This window comes from Cryptosporidium andersoni (genome assembly GCF_001865355.1).
Source record: "Cryptosporidium andersoni isolate 30847 chromosome Unknown contig_32, whole genome shotgun sequence".
Taxonomy (NCBI): domain Eukaryota; phylum Apicomplexa; class Conoidasida; order Eucoccidiorida; family Cryptosporidiidae; genus Cryptosporidium; species Cryptosporidium andersoni.
Window position 1 is genome coordinate 22,979 of NW_027122895.1, and position 21,229 is coordinate 44,207.

Consider the following 21,229-nt stretch of genomic DNA (forward strand, 5'->3'; position numbering starts at 1 on the left):
TATAAATATATGGAAGTAAATTTAACTATATTTAGTTATTATTTTGATCAGTTCAAATTGAATAAATCTTTAATTTTTTAGATATTCCAAAATTGTATTGTACATTTATTATAACCTATCCTAGTACATTGGAAATTATTCTATTTAATATTTAGATTAATATTGATATTTATATGGTTACATTTAATATTGTAACTTTTAGATAACTTAATAATATCACATTATAAGATATATTTAAAGTTAAAGTTAAAGTTAAAGTTAAAGTTAAAGTTAAAATAATAAACTTGATTATCAATTCAAAATTTTAATTTTGGAAAAGAAATTTAAGATCTTCAGTATTAAGCTTTTGTAAAGCCTGATTAGATGCACCTACTGTTCCATCAAATACCAGCTGTTTCTTTTCTTGAAGTTGAACCATTCTTTCTTCAATAGTATCTTTAATTATAAAGCGAATTGCAGTGACAGGCTTTGTCTGACCAATACGATGGGCTCTTTGAAATGCTTGTAATTCAACTGCTGGGTTCCACCAAGGATCCAATAGAAATACATAATTTGCTACTTGTAAATTTAGACCCTCACCACCAGCCTTTAAACTAATTAAAAGAAGTTTTAAGTCTGGAAATTTATTAAATGAATACAATATACTATTTCTTTGTATCATTGTCATAGAACCTGCCAAAAGTGCACAATCAATATTGGATTTTTTCAATTTATACATAACTAAATCAAGCATATTTGTAAATTGTGAGAAGATTATTCCTTTTGCATCAGGATCACTTAATATCATTTGATTGATCTCATCTAATAGAGCATTTATTTTTGTAGAGCTTTCAAAGCCTTCTGATTTGATTTGTCGTATAATATTTTTATTACGAACATGTTCAAAAATGTATGAATCATTTTTTAATAAATTGTCATCAAATTTCTGTTTTTCAATTTCATTTAATCCCATATTATTTTCATCTTTTAAGATACCCATTTCTTTAGCTAATTGACGACGTTCAAGTTGTCTTTCTATCTCTTCTTCTTGTTCATCATCTTTTAAAGAATCATTATTATCATAATATTGACCTAATTCAAATGTCTTTTTATTATTATGAATCCTTAAGTCAACTGTTAAAGGTGCATAACAACATGGACATCCTAAAACACCCATAGTCTCAGTACCATCTTCTAATTCTTTTGGAATTTCAACTTGTGGAGCTTGATTCATATAATCAATAAGACAATCACGATGAAAACTATGATAACATTTACCAATTACCCTATCTGAATTTAAAACATTATCCATACATATGTAGCATAAATCCTCATCAGTTGCAGCACGACTCTTTGATGGAATTAAATTTATAGACTTTTTATTTTTCGAGATATCTAAATTAGAATCTTCTTTAATATTATCCTCATTATTAATTTCTTCAGTTACTGGTGGTCTAAGTTGCCCATATACAATAAGGTATGGATGATCAGCAGCTTGTCTTAATCTACTAATTAAATCAAATACATGAGCATAATTATGTAGAATTGTACCTTCTTGTACATATGTATCAAACTGAATTTTAGAACATTGATATAATGATGTATAAAAATCTTTCTCTGGAAGTGATAAATTATCATAACGAATCCTAACATTTAGTGGTGGTAATTTAATATCTTCTTGTCTCTGAACTTTAGTCCTTCTTAAGAGTACAACATCTAAAATTTCATCTTTTAAACGTTTTAATGCCTTCCTTCCTTCTCCAGAAAATCCATAACGTTTAATAGGATTTATAATCATCTTATTAAAATAAGAATAATGGCTTGAACGAGCATGATTGCAATTTGGGCAAAATTTCATATGCATTACATAATTTAATTCTCTACAATTACAATTTCTTTTTTGACAAAAATAATATGCATATGGACTATATCCAATAAATCTAACTAAAGAATACAATTCACCAACACGATTTTGTAAAGGTGTACCAGTTAAACACCATTTTGTTCCAAAACTTTGTAATGCAAATATTGCCTTTGCAGTAGATGTAGTCCTTGCTTTTATTCTATGGGCTTCATCTAAAATAATTCTCCCCCATACTTTTCGAAATATTGGAGAATTATGTCTTAATGATGCCAAAATAGAAACTTCATCATCATCATTATTATTATTATCACTATCATCTCCATTTAATATTTCCTGAATATCTATATTTTCATCACAACTTGAACTATAGTCATTACTACTCACATTTCTTAATTTTATTTTAGATGAATTTCTATTTTTAATTTTTCTTGATTTATAGCTATTATGATTATCTGAACTTTTTTTATCAAGAATAGTATCATCAGAATTAGTGTAATATGAACTTAATTCATTAAAATCAGATCCAGAGTCATCAAATGTATTATCCGAATCTAATTCTTTATATTCTATAAAAGTTTTATTTTTTTCTGTTAACTTTGCTAATCTTGGACTTCTCCTCTTAATAATATTTGATTTATTATTATTATTATTATTATTATTATTTGAATCTAAAATTTTATTTAATATATCTTCTACAAAAGAAATTAAATCTGCTTTTTTAGTTCTTGTAGATAATTCCAATAATTTTACTAAACTCTGTAATATAGACTCCTCTATTCCATATTTCTTTGAAAGCTCTAAAGTCTTTCCTTTTATATTATTTAAAAAATTCTGAATATTCTTAGCTGTATTCAATTTAAGTGGTAACTTAATATTACCCCAAGTTAGAAATTCTTTAATAATACTATCTTCAAATTGTTGTGATTTTATAACTTCAAGTCCATCATCAATCATATCTTCACATTTTTTATTTTTTTTAGTTGTTTTGAATTTATTATCATTAGTATCAAAATTTCTAGATTTTCTAACACGTTTCTTAAATATCTTCTTGATATTAGAACTTTCAGTTATAATTTCAGATGGATTATCTATTTCATCAGATACATCATTTACTTTTACTAAATTATTTACTAATTCCTTATTTGTTTCTTTTAAATCATATTTTCCTAATTCTGACTTTATATCTTTTGTTGAAACTTTTATCTTACTTCTTTTCTGAAACCACGGAATACCACTTGAAACTTCATCAAGCAAATTAGCTTTTGCTAAAATCTCTCTATATACGTTACTAATTGTTGGTAAATTTGATGCAATTGTTTCCATTTGTTTTGCTTTATCTATATTTGGATCAATACCAATCTTCAATGTTCTCATTGATTTTTCTAAACCTTCATTCTTTCTTTGAGTTAATGCTTGTTTTTCAGTTCTAATTGAATTTGGTCCACAAAAATATTTCAAGTGTAATTTTAAAGTTTGTTTTAAATAATTTCTATTACAATAAGGACACTTTATTTTAAATAAAGAAGAAATACGACGATATTCTGCTTCAAGAGTAGGATATGTTGTAATTACAACATTTGCCTCATCCAAATTAATATTACCATATGCTGATGATGTTGATGATCTTTTATTTCCATGATAAATATGAACTTTTAATACACCTGGCTTTGAAAATCTTTCAATTTCTTGTCTCCATTGTAGTACTGCTGCTACTGGTGCTATAACTAAATTTTGACCTGTTATTTCACAATTATATTCCTGATTTTTTTTAGTAACACCTCCATATATTTTATCTTTCAATTTAATATCTAAATTTGATTTATTAGCTACTGGAGGCCATGTATGTTCTAACATTAGTGCAATCATTTGAATTGTTTTACCCATTCCCATTTCATCAGCTAATATTCCGCCATTAGCCAGTGAATTAGGCATCTCTTGTTTACACATCCATGCAAGACCTTCCTTCTGAAATTTTAGAAGCTCAAAAATCATATTTACAGGTGATTCCCTAATTTCAACTATTTCTCGACGTACTAAATCATCACTATCTATTATTTCATGCTTCTCATCTATATCTTCAGATGTAGATAAAGTAATTATTGACTTCTTAATTTCCTCTGGTAAATCCATCCAACCATATATTATCTCATCAAATTTTTCATTTAATACATCTTCCATAGAATCATTGTTTAAATTTAATCCTATTATAGCACTTTTTAATATCCTTTGACTACATTTATCTTTGTGGTACCATCTATTTATTATCCCATATCTACCTCTACGGTCATATTCCGGAGCTCCAATACGATATGTTCCCTTCACTATATTTTTCCCACATACAACACATCTTGATATATTACTAGGTGAAACCATAATTATAAATAATTTTGCCAATATTCTTTCAAGTTGTTCTGAAGGTAGTTCTCCAAATGAATAAGAAGATATCCATTCTTTTATAATTGGATCCCAAAAAGCATCCTTTAATAAAACTATAGCCTTTGGCTTTATAGTATTTTCTAAGTCAGAATTTAACATTTAACTATGAGGTATTAAAATTCCTTTTTTCCTATATACCTGTCATTTTCTGACTGTACTACCTAATATTGCCAATTTAATCCATTCTTTATGGTAGGATGACTTTAATACGTCATTTTCTCCCCATACGCGCTAAAAAAAAACTCTGGTACTAAAGTAACTTAAATAGATTTATTAGGGTAATAGATATTAAAGATATTTATACTTAAAATAAATTAAAATTATATAAATCTAATATTATAGAAGTTATAGACAACTCCTTCCCATTCCTTTTTACAGAATATCTAGTATATTTCTTTTTTTCTTAAATAATTTACTATTACTAAATTTCAAATTAAAGTTGCATACCTTGATATGGAGTAAAAGATATTGAAGTAGATGTACCGTTAATATTATTATTTAATTGAGTATTATTATTATTATACTTAGATTTATTCTTAATAGGGAGGATACTTCTCATTTTCCCAATATTTTCACTTGATAATAATCCTAAACCAACAGATTCTCCTTCTACCATATATTCCTCTTCTGGTTCACCAAAAATCATTCTATTCATATTCTTAGAATATTTTGACATCTTAAACTTTTCCTTAATCTTTCTAATCCTTTTACCACCCCTACGAGATTTTGGTAATTCTTCAGGAACAGGTAAAGGTTTTTTTAAAGGAGGTGGTGGTGGCTCTTGAGATTTATTTAATATATTTATTATATAATCACGCCAATTCTTTCCATATTTACCATCTTTATTACTTTTAGCTAGATCTAATCTTGCACATAAACTACATTTAGAAGATAATAATCTAAGAGCTTTTTTTTTAAATAATTCAGGTACTCCTAATACTATATCACATTTTGAAAGATAACTTTGTTGTAACTCAATTCTTAATACACCTGTTGTATATAATCCATATTTACGACTTTTTCTATTATTTCCAAGTAACATTATATTTTGAGACGGCATTTCAGCCAAATTTCTTAATCCATTTGTACTACAAATAAGCATTGCAGCTAAATTAGGATTTACTAATGAAGATAAATTAGGTGCAATTTTATCCATTTCTAATTCAACAAATTTTAAAAGTTCACTTTTCTTTTTAAATAAAGAAAATGCATCATCTATTAAATTTTCAATATTTATGCAAGTATCATTTGAAATATTAGCATTTGTATTTGTACTAGCAGCAATAGAAATTGTCATAGCTATAGAATTTGGTAAAATATCATTAAATTGAACTTGTGTAATATCTGATACACGGATACATCTCTTTACTACTTCTAAATATTGAATTGGATTTATAATTATACTTGATAACTCGCCAAATTTAGGCCTATATAAATTAATAACATTTTTATGTAATACTTCAATTATTTCATCAATATTCCCAAGTGTATGTATTATATCCTCTATAACTCTATAATAATTATTTTCATCTTTTATATTTATACCATTATTAATAGTATTAAAAATTTTACTTAAATTTTTTTCTAGTTCATCCTTATCTTCTTGACTTTTTTGTATTTCTATATTATTAGTATTAGAATATTCTTGTTTAAGCTCAGCTAAATCTTGTAGAAATAAATCACTTAAAGTAGCCTAAATTAAATTATATATATATAATCCATAACCCATAAGTAGATATTTAAGATTATATTCTTGTAATTTTTAATACTTACCATGTATTAAAGATATTATTAAGAAATACCTTAAGAAATCTATTTAGTATTAATAAAATAGGTCTAAATATTTTTCCGCCTTAATAATATTAAAGGGTAAATAAAGGGTAAAAGGTAAAAGGTAAAAGGTAATAAATACTTTATATATTGAAATATTAAAAAATCTCAAATAATTAGACAAAATATATAAATAATTAGGTATTAAATTTTATTATATCTAGAACGTAATTTTTTATGTAAATACCATGTTTTACCTGAAAAGTGAGTTTTATCTTTAATATATGAAGTAGTATTAGAAATTATAATATAATTTTGATATAAATTAGAAGAATCTGATACAGTTGGATTAAAAACTCCATTTTCTAGACTTAAATTATCTATAACTTGGCCTTCATCTTCTTCATTTATAATAACAGAATCATATTGTAATGATTTAAATTCTATATTATTAGATTTAAGTATAGTATTAGACTTCTTATTTAAAGATAAAATATTAGAGATTATATTGAAATTATAATTAAAATTTTGAAATAAACAAAATAATCTACTTATACAAGATAATATTAATAATGTAAATGGAAGAAAAAATCCATGTGATAAAATCCTAGAGATATATTGTCCAGTTACTCCTATTTGCCAAATAATTCGTCTACTAATTCTTTTTAGATCTAGAATATTTGCATAGAATGAATTAGAATCTATTAAAATATAATCATTAAATGTAATGTTTAGTGCATCTTGAAAATATTTAACATTTTTCTTTGTATATAATAATCCATAAAAATAATCCAATCTACCATGCTGATTTTTAAACTTATATATAATACGATCCAGAAATAAAATTTCTTGATTTAATGTATGAATGCAAGTTAAAATTTTATCCCTGAGATTTTCATTCATTTTATAAGAATAAAGATTATAAGTTTATTTTCTTAACCATTTTTCCTAATTTATTTTTTGTTAACTAAAAAAATCTTAGACCTAAATTAGGTACCTATTTAATAACCGCTATTTATTATTTAATTATAGTAAATAAATTATAATTTTCTAAATAATATGTCTTGTTAGAAAAATAATCATAAATTATAATGGAAGATGAGAATAATGAAATTAAGAAAAAAATAGATCCAAATAAATGGGCAGAATCTTTTTTTTCAAAATGTAACAAAGAAGAAAATAAGGAAGAGAAAGTTTTAGTGAATTTTGATGAGGATCTTTTTCTTTCTATGGTTAAACCTTCTGGATTTTATAAAATTCCAATATTTTATAAATATACAAGAAGTGATGATATTGATAAGAAGTGGAAAGATCTAAGAGGTATTTTAACAAGAGATTATATAAAGAAGAGTAAATTGGCTCAAAGGCAAGGGAAAAAGAAACTTATAAATTCCTTAAAAGGAAATTAATAAATTACACTTTTTTTGGATTTATTGACTTTTACTAGCTTATATATCTTGTATTATAAATATTATAAATACTATTTTTTAAATTAGATTTCTTTTTTCTTTCTTTTCCTAGGTTAATAACTCTTAAATATAAATTTACTATTAAGAATCCTCCATAATTATTAATTGACAATGTAATATTGAGGCAGAGTTTCTAAGAAACTTATTTTTTTCATTATTTATTAAATAAAATAAAGCATTTAAAATTTTATTTTTAATTCCAATTCTGAATATACCTGGAAATTTGAATATTTGTTTAATTAATAAATAAGAAAATAATCTAACTAATGGTAAAGGATGATAAATAATAATATGAGAAGCTAATAAACCATATATAAAGAGATCATTAAAAATAAAGTCTAAATTATTTGAATAATCTTGATTTATATTAGAATTAAATGAAATATTCTTTTTATGTACAAAATAAATAAAACGAATTAAAATAGATAATGTTTGTAAATTATATATAAAATAATCTGACAATTCTTCAAATTTAATATCAGAGAAACAATTTTTATTTTCTTGCCAATCTAATAATTTAATAATTTCATCATTATCAAAATTATTATCTAAATCATTTTCGAATTTTTTAGAAGTATAATCCATTAATAATATTTTTAACTTAGAATTTTCATTTGGATTATTTGTATTTAGTCCAGAACATTCAAATAATGATAACATAAATATATATCTTAAAATATTTTCATTATTATATTTTAAAATTAATGAAATAGATACATTACTAAATATTGCCATTATAGGTATTAATATTAATGAATTTACTTTGTAATTATTATATAATATTGTCTGTATTATTTTAGAAATAATAATATCTGATATTTTAATATAATGTGATTTAATAATTGTTTGATTTATATTTATTTGTGAATATAAATCTGTTAGATTGATATTTAAAGGCCATATATTTTCTAAGTCAGTGTCAACTTTTTTATTATTCAAAATATCAATTCTATCCATTATTGTATCATTATTATCATTTGAAGTTGGTATAATTAAATTATTTATATTATCACATATATGATCTAATCTTTCCATGAAATTATAGAAATTTAATTGAATATCTTCAATTATACAATCTCCTAAATTTTTATAATAAATAAAGATATCAGATATATTTTGAAATCTTCTTATATGACCTTGATTATTTATATTATTAAAATTTAAATAATAATTTCCAATTTGAAGATAACTTTTTGTTAAATCTTGTTTTATAATTATAGGTAAATTAGCACCTATAATATAAAGTAAACATGATGAAATTAAATATAATTCATTTATATTATTTGATGTAGCTAATTTACATACTTGATCTGTATAATCTAGTATATATTTAAATTGTAAATTCTGTTCATCCTCACTTTTAATATTTTGTTTATTAATATATGTATTTAATTCAATTAATCTAATAGATATGCCAATAATTTTACTATTCCATTTATATTGAAAAATGACTTGTATCTTATTTATATCATTATTATTATATTTTAAATAGAACTGAATTAGATTAATAATTAAATGTTCTAATTCATTTATATATATATATTTAAAATCTTTTATTTCACTACCTCTATTTTCTAAATCACTTAACCAATTGTAGCAATATTCTAAAATATTTACTATTGAATGGTCAATTTCTATATTTTTATCTAACAAATTAATTAAATTATTATTATCTGTAATACCATTTAATAATATAAATAGAAAAATTCTATATATAAAGAATAATTCATTATCATTTAACATATTTTTAAAATTATTAATATAATCTATAATTTTAATAATTAAGTTTGAAGTAGATAAATTAATAAATTTTAATGAAGACATAAGATTACCAATAATCCAAATATATTTTCTATAATCAAAGTTATCATTTAAATTAATAGACTTTATATCTTTATAAGAATTATCCATATCATATTGATATTTTTCAATTAATTTATTATTTATTAAAGTAGGAAATATATGATAAAAGATATGTTCAAGCCAATTATCAATATTGATAGATATATCTAAAATAATATTTTTACATTTATAAATATTTAATATATTCCATATCATTTTCAAAAATATTAAACAATATTTTATCTGGTCATTATTATTAGACTCTGATATATTACATAAAATTACCTCTTCAATATTATTAGTTATAGATTTTATAATAGAAACTGGAGGATTTTGTGACTTATAAAAAGAATAAATTATAAATTTTAAAATTATTAAATGATAATTAGATTGAATAAATTGAATTGATTTATTTTTAATATATTTAAGCCAAAAATCTCTACTAATATCCTCATTTTGTATAAATAAAATACAAGTGACTGCATAAATAAAACTTTGATTATCTTTTGATAAATTATCAATATTATCCCATTTTCTTTTCAATTCATCATAAAACCACATAATATTGTTAGTATTAGTACTATTATTTGAAAGATATTTTATTTCATTATATTCAATAATTAAACTACATAAACAATAAATTAAGAGAATATAATCATCAGATTCATTTAGATATGATAATTTACAAAATTCACATAATTTTAAAAATATAGGATTTTTATTAATTTCCAATAATATATTATTATCTGATTGATAAATATTAATTAAATGAGTATATAATAGACTAGATATTATTCTTAAAGTAATAATTCTAGATTTCCCAACATAAACATTATTTATTATATTTTGTATTAAATAATCTAAGAATTCATTTTCAATACATATTAATATAAACATATTGTAATACAAATTACATGAATTAATTAAATTTAAAGAAAAAGTATCCAATTCAGTTGAATTATCCAAATTTTGTAATTTATTAATCATATCTAATATAATATATTTATGAATCCCATTTCTTAATATAAAATCACCATCCTTATCTAAACTTTGATATTTAAAAAGAGTACCAATAATATAAAATAATAATGAACAAATATTATTATTACATATAATTGTACGTTTCAATAATTGTTGAATAAAAAGAAATAATTCATTAATATACTTTGTAATAATATTGGGTATTAGATTTATTCCATATAAAGTTAAAATATCTTTGATATCTTGTAAAACTTCTTCATCTTCTATACCTAAGATTACTGGTGATAATTTAGAATCTTTTTTATTTTCTAATTCATAATTATTATCAAAACAAAATTCTTCATATATCAAATTTACATCAAATTTATTAATATCAATATTATCTTCAACTAAATTTTGTGTATCCATTAATTCTATAATTGCTTTAATAATTGCATCTTGTAACAAATTAGTAGATGTAATAGCTTCAAATAATAATCTTTTTAAAGTTTCTGGAGATATCTTATGAATATCATTAGCTGGAGGATGAAAGTTAAGAGGAAAATAACTTAATAATACATCAGAAATTAAAGTAGATAAAATATTGGATGAATTGTTATTTTTTATATCAAAATTTTCTTCATAAATTAAATCTAAAGATGAATTATTTTCTATTTTATTCACTTCCAAATGTTCACAATCTTCTAAATTCTTATTATCAAATATTATTTCTGGAATTAAACCTTTATAATAATCATGTTTAGAATAATTATCTAATAATACATATTTATCTTTATTAACTTCTATATTATCATATATCTTTATTATGTCCTCAAATTTTAATAATAAATTCTTAATAAGACGAAATGATAAAATTAATACACGTGGATCTTTTTCACCTTGTACATGTTGTATTATTGCAGGAATTGCTGCAGGCCCCATACGTCTAATATTAGTAATATATTCCTCATTTTCAAAAAGTATTATTAAAATATTTAAAACAGATATTCTAGAAGTATACACTAATTGTCTGGTAGGTACAATATAAATTATCTGAGTAAATATATAAAATAAGAGTGTCATCTTATATAAATCTTCTTGTTTATCTACATTATCAATTCCATATTGATTTGAAAATTTATGAAATGTACAAATTTTTGTACAAAGTTTAATACTATTGCCATCATTCATTACTTTACCTTTTATACCTGTATTTATTGATACTATTGGGTTAAAACTATATTCTTCAAATAATTTATCATCTTCTAAAATATTTAAATGAGTACATCTTAATACTTCACTTTTTGTCTTAACAATACAAGTTAATATATCTAAAACATCATCAATACAAGCCCAATCTAATAAATAATTAACTACAAAACAACTTAATAATTTGATACAGTCATTAGATAAAGTATCCTTATCTTTAAGTATGAGTCCCTTAAATACTAATCTAAGTATATTAATTCCTTTTTTTCTTTCTTCTGCTAATGTAGATGTTAGTTGTCCACTTAAAGATTCTATTAAATCAAACATACAATTAGTACCATTACTAATTAATTGTATAATTTTGTTAATATTTTCTTCGTTTATAGAATCCTCAATTATACACAAAGCAATATCTTCCATAAAGGTCATATCTAATCTACTTTAATTAAAAATATAACCATTCAGAACTATTAAATTAAAATGTATAGATGACCAGGACTATAAAAGTTCAAAATAACTATATACAATATTATTTTAGAATTATTCTAAATTTATGTGATACTTTATTTAAATTTTGAACTCTAAGACAAATTCGGTACCTAGTGGTAATAAATAATAAAGGGCGCCAAGAAAAATATTTACAAATATTTGGATAATACTGATTTTATTTTAAAGAATGTTAAAATTTCTATAATACTTAATTTGGCAATAAAATAATAGGAAATTAGCTAAATATAAATGGGAAATTAGTTTGGAATTTATAACAAGATGTATAAAGAATACAATAATGATAAAGATTATATAAATAATAATGATTGTTGTAGCCTAGACTCTAGTAGTATAACTGACAATAGTAATATCTCAGATTCTGAAAAATATAAAGATCTTTATAATGAGAATTTGGATATTGAAGGTATACTGAATAATCTATCACATTTATCTTCTGGAATTAGTAGTAATAGCTCTTCTGATTCGGATAGTAATTACTTATTAACTAGTGAAATAAATAAAGTTGAGTCAACATCAGAAAATTTACATCATGAGGATGAAATAACAGATAAAAATGAATTTGAAAATAATGATAGTGAGAAATTGAATATACAAGAGAATATTGATATATATGATTATTATAAAAATTGTTTTCGATATATAGAAGATACTTCAATAAATGAACATTATAATATATATAATATTATAGATACAGATATATATAAGAAATCAATTTTAAATGAATGCTTATGGATTGATCCATATTTACATGAAGAAAGTGAAGATATACCAATAATAGTAGATAAAAATAAGAATAATGAAATAACAAATTTGAATGATATTACAAGAGATTTAAATATTCCACAACCAATAAATAGTAATAGAGATATTTTTAAAGAAGAGATATATAATATAAATTGGAGAGAAGAAATACCAAATTTAGGATTTCCAACATCTCTTAAGCAACATTCAACAGGTTTGATGTTTATAGGAACTTCAAGATGTAATTGTATAATTTTTTTACAAAAATTTTCATATAATTTGATTGTATTACATCCTCCAAATTTATTAACAGCAAAAGTTTCCTCATTATCATTGAAATATAATAATAATGAAGATTTATATATATGTATTGCTTGTAGTGATGGTAGTGTAATATTTTGGTATTGCAATATTATCTTAATAATGGATATAATTGAGAATTTATCTAAGAATAATTCTTCAATTGAATTTATTAATGATAAGATATATAATAAACATAAATATAATATTTTAGATATAATACCTGGTATGATTGATATTAAGTATAACAAACATTTTTCATTTTTATGTATTTTACCTAAGCATCATAAATCAAATATTATAACCCATGAATTTTTAACAAATGAAGATAAGTCTGAATTAAAATTAACTATAATTTCTTGTGATATTGATGGTAACATATATTTGACTAGTATAATACAAAATGATATGAATAATTTTAATGAAATTGAATCTAATAATATAGAAACATATCCTTGGAAAATATTTAAAAAAATATTTTTGTATAAGTCTAATATTGGATTAATACATAGTATTAAGGGTTTACCACCTGCACCACTTTTACGAATAAATAAAAAATTGAAAGATTTGGATAATAAGAATAGTGATTTAACTAATTCAGGTGGAACACTAACAAGACGTTTAGTACAAGAAATAGATATGAATCAATTATATTTAATAAATGGATATAGATCTTGTATTATTATTAGTTTATACCCTAAACCAGATTTATGTAAAGCAATTAATCCATTAGAAGATTTAAATTCACTTGGTATATTAGTAGAAGAAGATAAATTTGGACCAATTAATGGTAATTGGTTACGTCCAATAACTTTAACATCAACAAAATATAAATATAATCATTTAAGTTTAGTTATTTCTGTTGGATATTATATATGTTTATATAATTTATCAATAGATGGTATTGAGAATAATACAATAAATAATAAACTAACTATAAAGGCTACATTGTCTTGTACTTGGAAATTAAATGGTATTATAAATTCATTTAAAGTTATTGCTGATTGTATATTATTTATATTAATATCATCAAAAGGTATATTTTGTTATCAGATTATGGAATCACAATTTAATTATTCCTCTAAACTTATAAATAATAAATTAATTTATATAAAGTCACAAGAGAAAAGATATTCTATTATTAAACCTGAGAAATTTGTTCAAAATAAATTGCTTATATGTATATATTCATATTATAATAAAAGAGTTTTTTATGCTGTAACTCAATCAATTTATATGAATGATCAGGAAATTATATCTTTATATGATGAATCATTTTGTAAATTTTTGGATAAAAATAAAATAACAAATTTTTCTTTGTTATTGAATGATAATATTGTTTGTTTTAAGATGTTGTTCCAATCTTGGATACCAAGATTAGAATATGAATATTTTGAATGTATAAAACTTTTTAATAATGAGAAGTCAGAGGAACTAAATAATATATCTAATAAAACAAATATTAATATTGAAATTAATAAAGAAAGATCCTATTGTGATGTAAATATTATTTATTCATGGACTAGATTATGTAGTACTTTTGTTGGTTTATATGAAGATAGACTTGTACCATTATTAACTTGGAATACTTTTCAAAAGCATATGATTCATATAATTCTTAAGAATATTTTAAATTCATTTATAGAACAAATCATGAATATTTCTATTAAAGAACCAAATTTAAGTAATTATTATATTAATGAAGCTATGAAATTAATTTTTGATATTTGTATTAGGCTAAATTTATGGCAATATTTACTATCTGATATTATACCAGTTATTGAATCATATAATGATAAAAATGATAAAATAAATAAAATAGGAAAGAATTTTAGTAATAATGAATTATCTCTTTATAGTAAATATATGTTATATTTAGAGTTAAATATTTTAACTGGAAGTATAGGGATAAATAAAATAACAGATTATATTTTAAGCTTACTTCTTTCATGGTATAAAAAAAGAATTGATATTTTAGAGGAAAAAATTGCATCTAATATAAGTTTAAATATTGAAAAATTAATGTTTAATAAGAAATATATACTACAAAATATTGAATATATAATGATTAGATCACTATTATACAATAAAAATACCCAAATTTTGGATAATATGAATAATGAAGTAAAATGTACTGATGATATTTTGAAAATTCAGAATGAAAAAGATACGGATGTAAATTATAATATTAACAATGGAAGTAAATCTAATGATAATATTAATATTATAGAAAATAAAAAATGTTTATCAATGTCTAATATAATAAAAGAAGACTTCATTACTCATTCATGGTCAGAATTTATCCCACTAACACAAAAATATGGTCTTTGGAGTAGTTATAATATACTATTTTTATGTAATAATAATAATCCTAATGAATTATTTAAACAACTTATTTCAATTGCATCTCAATGGTTTAGAACTATTGAAAATAATACATTTAATGTTAATATAATAGATTTTCAATATAAGATGGAATATACAATACTTATTCAAGAAATATTTTTTTATATTTATTGTATAATTCTGCAAAAACCATACCCAATAAATAAATGTAAATTGAACAATTTTGATAAATGTGATTTATGTAAATTACAATTATTTTCTTTTACATATCAAGATTCAGAAGATTTAATAATAAATACACTTCAAAGTCAATATACAATATCTTTACATGGTAATGAACTTTCTATACCATGTAATCCTACATATTTTGATATTATCTTTATATTATCATCAAGATTAACTGTCAATATTATGATTGAATTATTAAATTATATGAAACTTAATAATCAGAAATACTTATTTACTTTGGATCTCTTAGATCGCTATATTACATATTTTGCCATTAGATTATTGAATAATTTACATTATCCAAAGGATTCCATATTATTAGATAAGTCAATATCTTGTTTTGAAGTAAGTATTGAAATAATGAAATATATCATATCCAGATCAAATAATCATATTCAATATAATCAATATTATTTTCTTGCATATTATATCTTATGGATCATGAAATATAATTCTAGGGAAAATCAAGATATGTATTCTATTAAAGATTTATTTAATTGTATTCTTTCACTTATAGATAAATTAAATTGTGAATTACCAACTTCAAAATTATCCCCTTTATCAAATATATCGCCATCATCATTATTATTACAAAGAGATAATTCATTAACACATATATTATCCATTAAACCAAATCGAGAATCCGCTCCAAATGTAAATACTTCTAAAGATTTTACTAGTAATATTAATCTAAGTATCCAATATCTGAATAATCAAATAGAATATTCATTCATTCAATATATATCATATTTTAAAAATGATGACAATACATTAAATATATTAAGATGTATCCTAGATTGCTTTGAAATAAAAGAATTGGATTATCCATTAAATGATCTTCAAATAAGTAAACAAATATGTTCTAAACTTAAGGAAAAATCTCTTTTTAATTTATGTCTATATATAGCCCTACAAGTTTCTGACTTAGAAAATATACTGAATATATATTCTATGAGATTATTGGATAATTTTAAGGCACCAAATATTGGCGCATGTAATGCATGTATTATCGGTATCTATTCCACATTAAGTGATGACTTTTTTAAATTTAGCCATCTTGTAGAAACAATAGAAAACGGAATTAAAAAAAAAATATTTACTTATGAAGATTCATTTTATTTAGTAATTAATTATGCTAATTTATTATATGAAGCTGATTCTGAAAGTACAATACAATTAATAGTATATATTTTAAGAAAATGTTTACTACAGAATTATGTGAATGAAATAGAAGATATTGTAAAAAAATATAATTCTTCTTTAAAGTCATTAGATAATATTTATGAAAAAATATTAACAAATTTATTACTTGGAGAATTATGTGAATCTAAATTTGAACATTCATATCTGACTGATAATATTGAGCAAAATATATATAAAGATAATTCTATAAGTTGGATTTACTTTATTAATTTTATTATCCCTGAATATTTAATAATAATTTTTGAATCATATGAAAATAATAATTCAACTTTTAAAGAGGTAGAAATACTAAAATTACTAAATCATTGGTATGAATGTGCAATAAAATTTGATCAATTACAAAACTTCCCATTTCAAAATTGTTATTCAATATTTAAGAAATACAAAAATATTTATGGATTAGTATTTTGTTATCATATATCTTTAACTACTCCAACTTTATGTATATGTGATGAACTAACTATATCAAATATAATTGAGAATAAACTTAAATCAGACATTAAGATATTAAATAGTCGAATTTCAAATGATTTAAATGATGTATATTTTAATATATCTTATAATTATGACAAAGGGATTTTAATTATTAATTTTGAAGATAATAATTCAAATTTGAAAATATGGGAAAGTATAACTGAATTATTATTTTTCATATATTTATATTGCTATAATCATTATAGTATATATGAAGATAAATACAGGAATCAAGTTAAAAACATGTGGAGTAGATTTTATTTAGGAATTTTGAAAATTTTATTTATCAATATAAATAATATTATAAAAATAAATGGGAATACTTACTTTATAGAAATATTATACTCTTTATTAAATTTAAATAATTCAGCAAAGTTGGGCATAAGTATTAATAATAAATTGCCAGTTAAATATAATAAAGATATAAAAGGTCATAAGATCTTTCCATTTATTATTTATCATTTTGTATTTATTATTTTTGGACATTCTAATTATATGGAATTATATAAAGATTACTTTATTAAATTTCAGAATTATTGTAATTTTATATTCCCAAAAAAAAATATTAAAAAATTATTTGTATCTAATCCCACTAATCATTATGTCAAATTTATTCGACCTATATTATTATTACTAATAAGTAATATGGATAATACTGAATGTATTTTTTGGAAGTCATTAGTATTTCAAATGGCTAATTCAGAATTATTTATAAATCAATGTTATACTGATTTATCATCATTATTTCATAAAGATCTTTTACATATATTTGGTTTATTTATGGATAAAATGAAATGTGCTGAAATATTGGATATTAGTTATAAAAATTACACAAAGTGCTCATACTGTTTACAAAGTATTTTAATAAAATCACAAATAAATAGTAATGATATTGATTATAAAATATCTTATAATGGTAAAAACACCTATCAATCTATTAATATTTTATCACCAGGTATAAATAATGTAGATGTTAGAGATATATTATCTCCTAATTTTACTAATTATTATCAACCCGATTATGAATATAATGAAGATGAACAAATTTATATTTTTTTTTGTGGTGATATTTTCCATAAACATTGTTATAACACATATTATACTGAGAAGCACAGAAATTCCTTTAAAAATAGAAATAGTAGAAGGAATTCAAATAACTTAAAAGATAAGTGTAGCCATGAATTTTATTTACCATTAGTATAATTTCTCTTTCTAATTACTTTTAATATTTTTATTATTTTTTACCGCTTATATGTGTATCTGTGTGTATAGACGGGTACCGTAATACCCTCTAATCTAAAAATTATCTTATTGCGTGCTGTTACTAATGTTATCTAATATAGTTTGATATAGTAAAGATTATATTAAATATTAAGGGTAATTATCTATAATATTAATAGTAATTAGTAAGTCTGAATCTTATTATATAAATAGTTGGTTCCTATATATGAATATAATAGAATATATATAAAAGGATAAATTTTATAACTTTAATAGAATTATTATTAATCAGCTTTTAAGAAAGTTGAAAAATCAGACAAATCTAAGTAATATTGTAAACTACATTATATATTATTAAATGTTTTATAAATGTTTGGTATAGTGGGAGAAGGAACAAAGTATGTGAAGAAGAAACAAGAAAAAGATATTTCAAGAATTATGGGTAAATACCCAGAATCTATAGTTAAATTAAATGATAAAGATATATCAATGATTGAAAAAAAAATAACAGGTTATCAATTAGATGTACTAGAAGCTCAGAAAATAGCTTTAGAAAAAGATAAAGAACTATACAACTTACGATATTGTTATGACAGTAGTAAGGCTAATGTTGAATATTTAGAAAATAGATGTAAAAAGTTAGAATTTGAATTAAAATCCTTAGCTATGGGAATTGGTATTGGTAAAAAAGAAAAAGAACAGCAACGTGAAATTGAAAGGTTACGTAAAGAAGCTTCTCAATTCATAAATATTAAATCTGAGGCTGAAAAGCAGAAAAAATATTTTTCAGATAGATGTATGTATTTAGATCATGAATTGGAAAAATTAAGAGATGAACTAGCAAGTAAAGTAGCAGAGCTAGAATCAATGACTAAACTTTATCAAGAATTAAGAATTGAACAGGAAAAAACTAAGGGTGATTTGGATAGTATGACAGCCAAATGTAAATATTTAGAAGATGAAATATCAAAAAAAAATAATGCAATTCTTCAAATTCAAACTAATGTCAAATCTAAAGAAATTGAAATTCAAAAACTTCAAGATAAAATAAAAGAAAAGGAAGAACAAATAATAAAATTAAATGATTCAATAAAAAATAAGGAATTAGATATTAATCAATTAATTGAAGATTTAAATAACAAGGATATTGAATGTAAAAATTTAACTGATAAGATTAAATTAATTGAAATAGAGCTTGATGATAATAAGAAGGAGCTTAAAGAATCCTGTGAAATTAATGAAACAAAAATATCAGGATTAAATATAGAAGTAGAAAATCTAAAGAGTGAAATAACTGAAAAAGATAATCAATTAAAAGTTTTAGAACAAATAAAATCTGAAGTACAAAATAAGGCAAAACAATTAGAAGATCTTAAAAAACTAAATAATGAGTTATTAGAGAAATCCAATGATTCTATTAATTTAAAAAAACTTGAGTCTGATTTAAAAGATAAAGATGAACTAATTAACTCTTTAAATCAGCAAATTGAATTATTAAATAACAAATTGGAGATTGTAAATAAAAAAAGTTCTGAAAATAATGTAATAGATAGTAATAAGACATCAGTCCAAATACAAAATATAATACTAACTAAAATTTCACAGGTCAAAGAAGAAATATTACCTAATTTTCAAGAATCTAATTTGGAGAGTATTAAATCAATAGATCTCATTAATATAAACAAAGATATATCTGAAGAAAATGAGGAAATTGAAAGACAGATTAATATGAATGATTTACCAACATATCGTATAGATACAGGTATACCCATTGAAAGGGAAATTTATCAATTAAAAGAGAAGCTAAAACAATATGAAACTAATTATATTTTACTTCAAAAAAAACTAGACGAAAATTTAAAAATTATAGATTCAAAAAGTAGGGAAATTAATCAATTAAATATGAAATTGAATGAATTAATTATAGATCAACCTAATAAAGATATTAATTTAATTAATATATCAAGTAATCAATTAAAACAATATTCAGATAGAAAATATAATATATTATTGAAAGTAATAAAACTGCAAAAAGTAGAGATTAAGAGGTCAATAGAATATAATAGTAATAGAATACTCAACAAAAATATTGTTAAAATAGATATTACTCAAAAGAGTCCAGAAAATTCTAATAATATTAATTTTAATCAAATTAATGAGAATATATTTACTAATAAAACAAAAGATTATATAAAATTCGGAGATATATATAAGAATAAAGTGGAGAAAAGTGAAAGTGAAAATAAGAAAATGAAAATAAAAGGAAAAGAGGAGAAAGAAAAAGAGATAGGAGGGGAAACAGAAGAGGAAACAGAAAAGGAGATAAGAAAGAAAACAGAAACAAAAAAAGAAATAGGAGATGAGACAGAGAAAGAAATAGGAAAGAAAACAGAAAAAGAAACAGAAACGGAAACAGAAAAAGGAGAGAAAATGAAAGGAAAAGAAACAAGAAAGGAAATAGAAAAGGATACAAGAAAGAAAACAGAAACAGAAAAGGAAATAGGTGAAATAGAAAAAGAAGTTGAAAAAGAAACAGAAAAGAAAATAGAAACAAAGAAAGAAATAGAAAATGAAACACAAAAAGAAATAGGAAAGAAAACAGAAATAGGAAATGAAACAGAAAAAGAAATTGAAAAGGAGATAAAAAAGAAAACAGAAAAAGAAACAGAAAAGAAAA

At 21.9% G+C, this 21,229-nt stretch overlaps 6 protein-coding genes across 6 annotated transcripts; 3 read left to right on the forward strand and 3 right to left on the reverse strand.

Moving 5' to 3' along the window:
* Positions 1–304: 304 nt before the first annotated feature.
* Positions 305–4,378, reverse strand: cand_010170 (SNF2 family N-terminal domain-containing protein; the record flags this gene model as incomplete). Its single annotated transcript, XM_067211256.1, has 1 exon — positions 305–4,378. The coding sequence occupies one exon, from the start codon at positions 4,376–4,378 to the stop codon at positions 305–307; it is 4,074 nt and encodes a 1,357-aa protein (XP_067067089.1).
* A 334-nt stretch (positions 4,379–4,712) lies between these two features.
* On the reverse strand, positions 4,713–6,952 carry cand_010180 (U4 U6 small nuclear ribonucleoprotein PRP31; the record flags this gene model as incomplete). Its single annotated transcript, XM_067211257.1, has 3 exons — positions 4,713–5,972; positions 6,082–6,131; positions 6,307–6,952. The coding sequence occupies 3 exons, from the start codon at positions 6,950–6,952 to the stop codon at positions 4,713–4,715; spliced, it is 1,956 nt and encodes a 651-aa protein (XP_067067090.1).
* A 188-nt stretch (positions 6,953–7,140) lies between these two features.
* cand_010190 (uncharacterized protein) lies at positions 7,141–7,458 on the forward strand (the record flags this gene model as incomplete). Its single annotated transcript, XM_067211258.1, has 1 exon — positions 7,141–7,458. One exon carries the CDS (start codon positions 7,141–7,143, stop codon positions 7,456–7,458), a length of 318 nt encoding a protein of 105 aa, XP_067067091.1.
* A 141-nt stretch (positions 7,459–7,599) lies between these two features.
* On the reverse strand, positions 7,600–11,958 carry cand_010200 (uncharacterized protein; the record flags this gene model as incomplete). The annotated part of the gene is made up of 1 exon (XM_067211259.1): positions 7,600–11,958. One exon carries the CDS (start codon positions 11,956–11,958, stop codon positions 7,600–7,602), a length of 4,359 nt encoding a protein of 1,452 aa, XP_067067092.1.
* A 339-nt stretch (positions 11,959–12,297) lies between these two features.
* Positions 12,298–18,534, forward strand: cand_010210 (uncharacterized protein; the record flags this gene model as incomplete). Its single annotated transcript, XM_067211260.1, has 1 exon — positions 12,298–18,534. One exon carries the CDS (start codon positions 12,298–12,300, stop codon positions 18,532–18,534), a length of 6,237 nt encoding a protein of 2,078 aa, XP_067067093.1.
* A 387-nt stretch (positions 18,535–18,921) lies between these two features.
* Positions 18,922–21,196, forward strand: cand_010220 (uncharacterized protein; the record flags this gene model as incomplete). The annotated part of the gene is made up of 2 exons (XM_067211261.1): positions 18,922–21,072; positions 21,161–21,196. The coding sequence occupies 2 exons, from the start codon at positions 18,922–18,924 to the stop codon at positions 21,194–21,196; spliced, it is 2,187 nt and encodes a 728-aa protein (XP_067067094.1).
* Between the last annotated feature and the right edge of the window lie 33 nt (positions 21,197–21,229).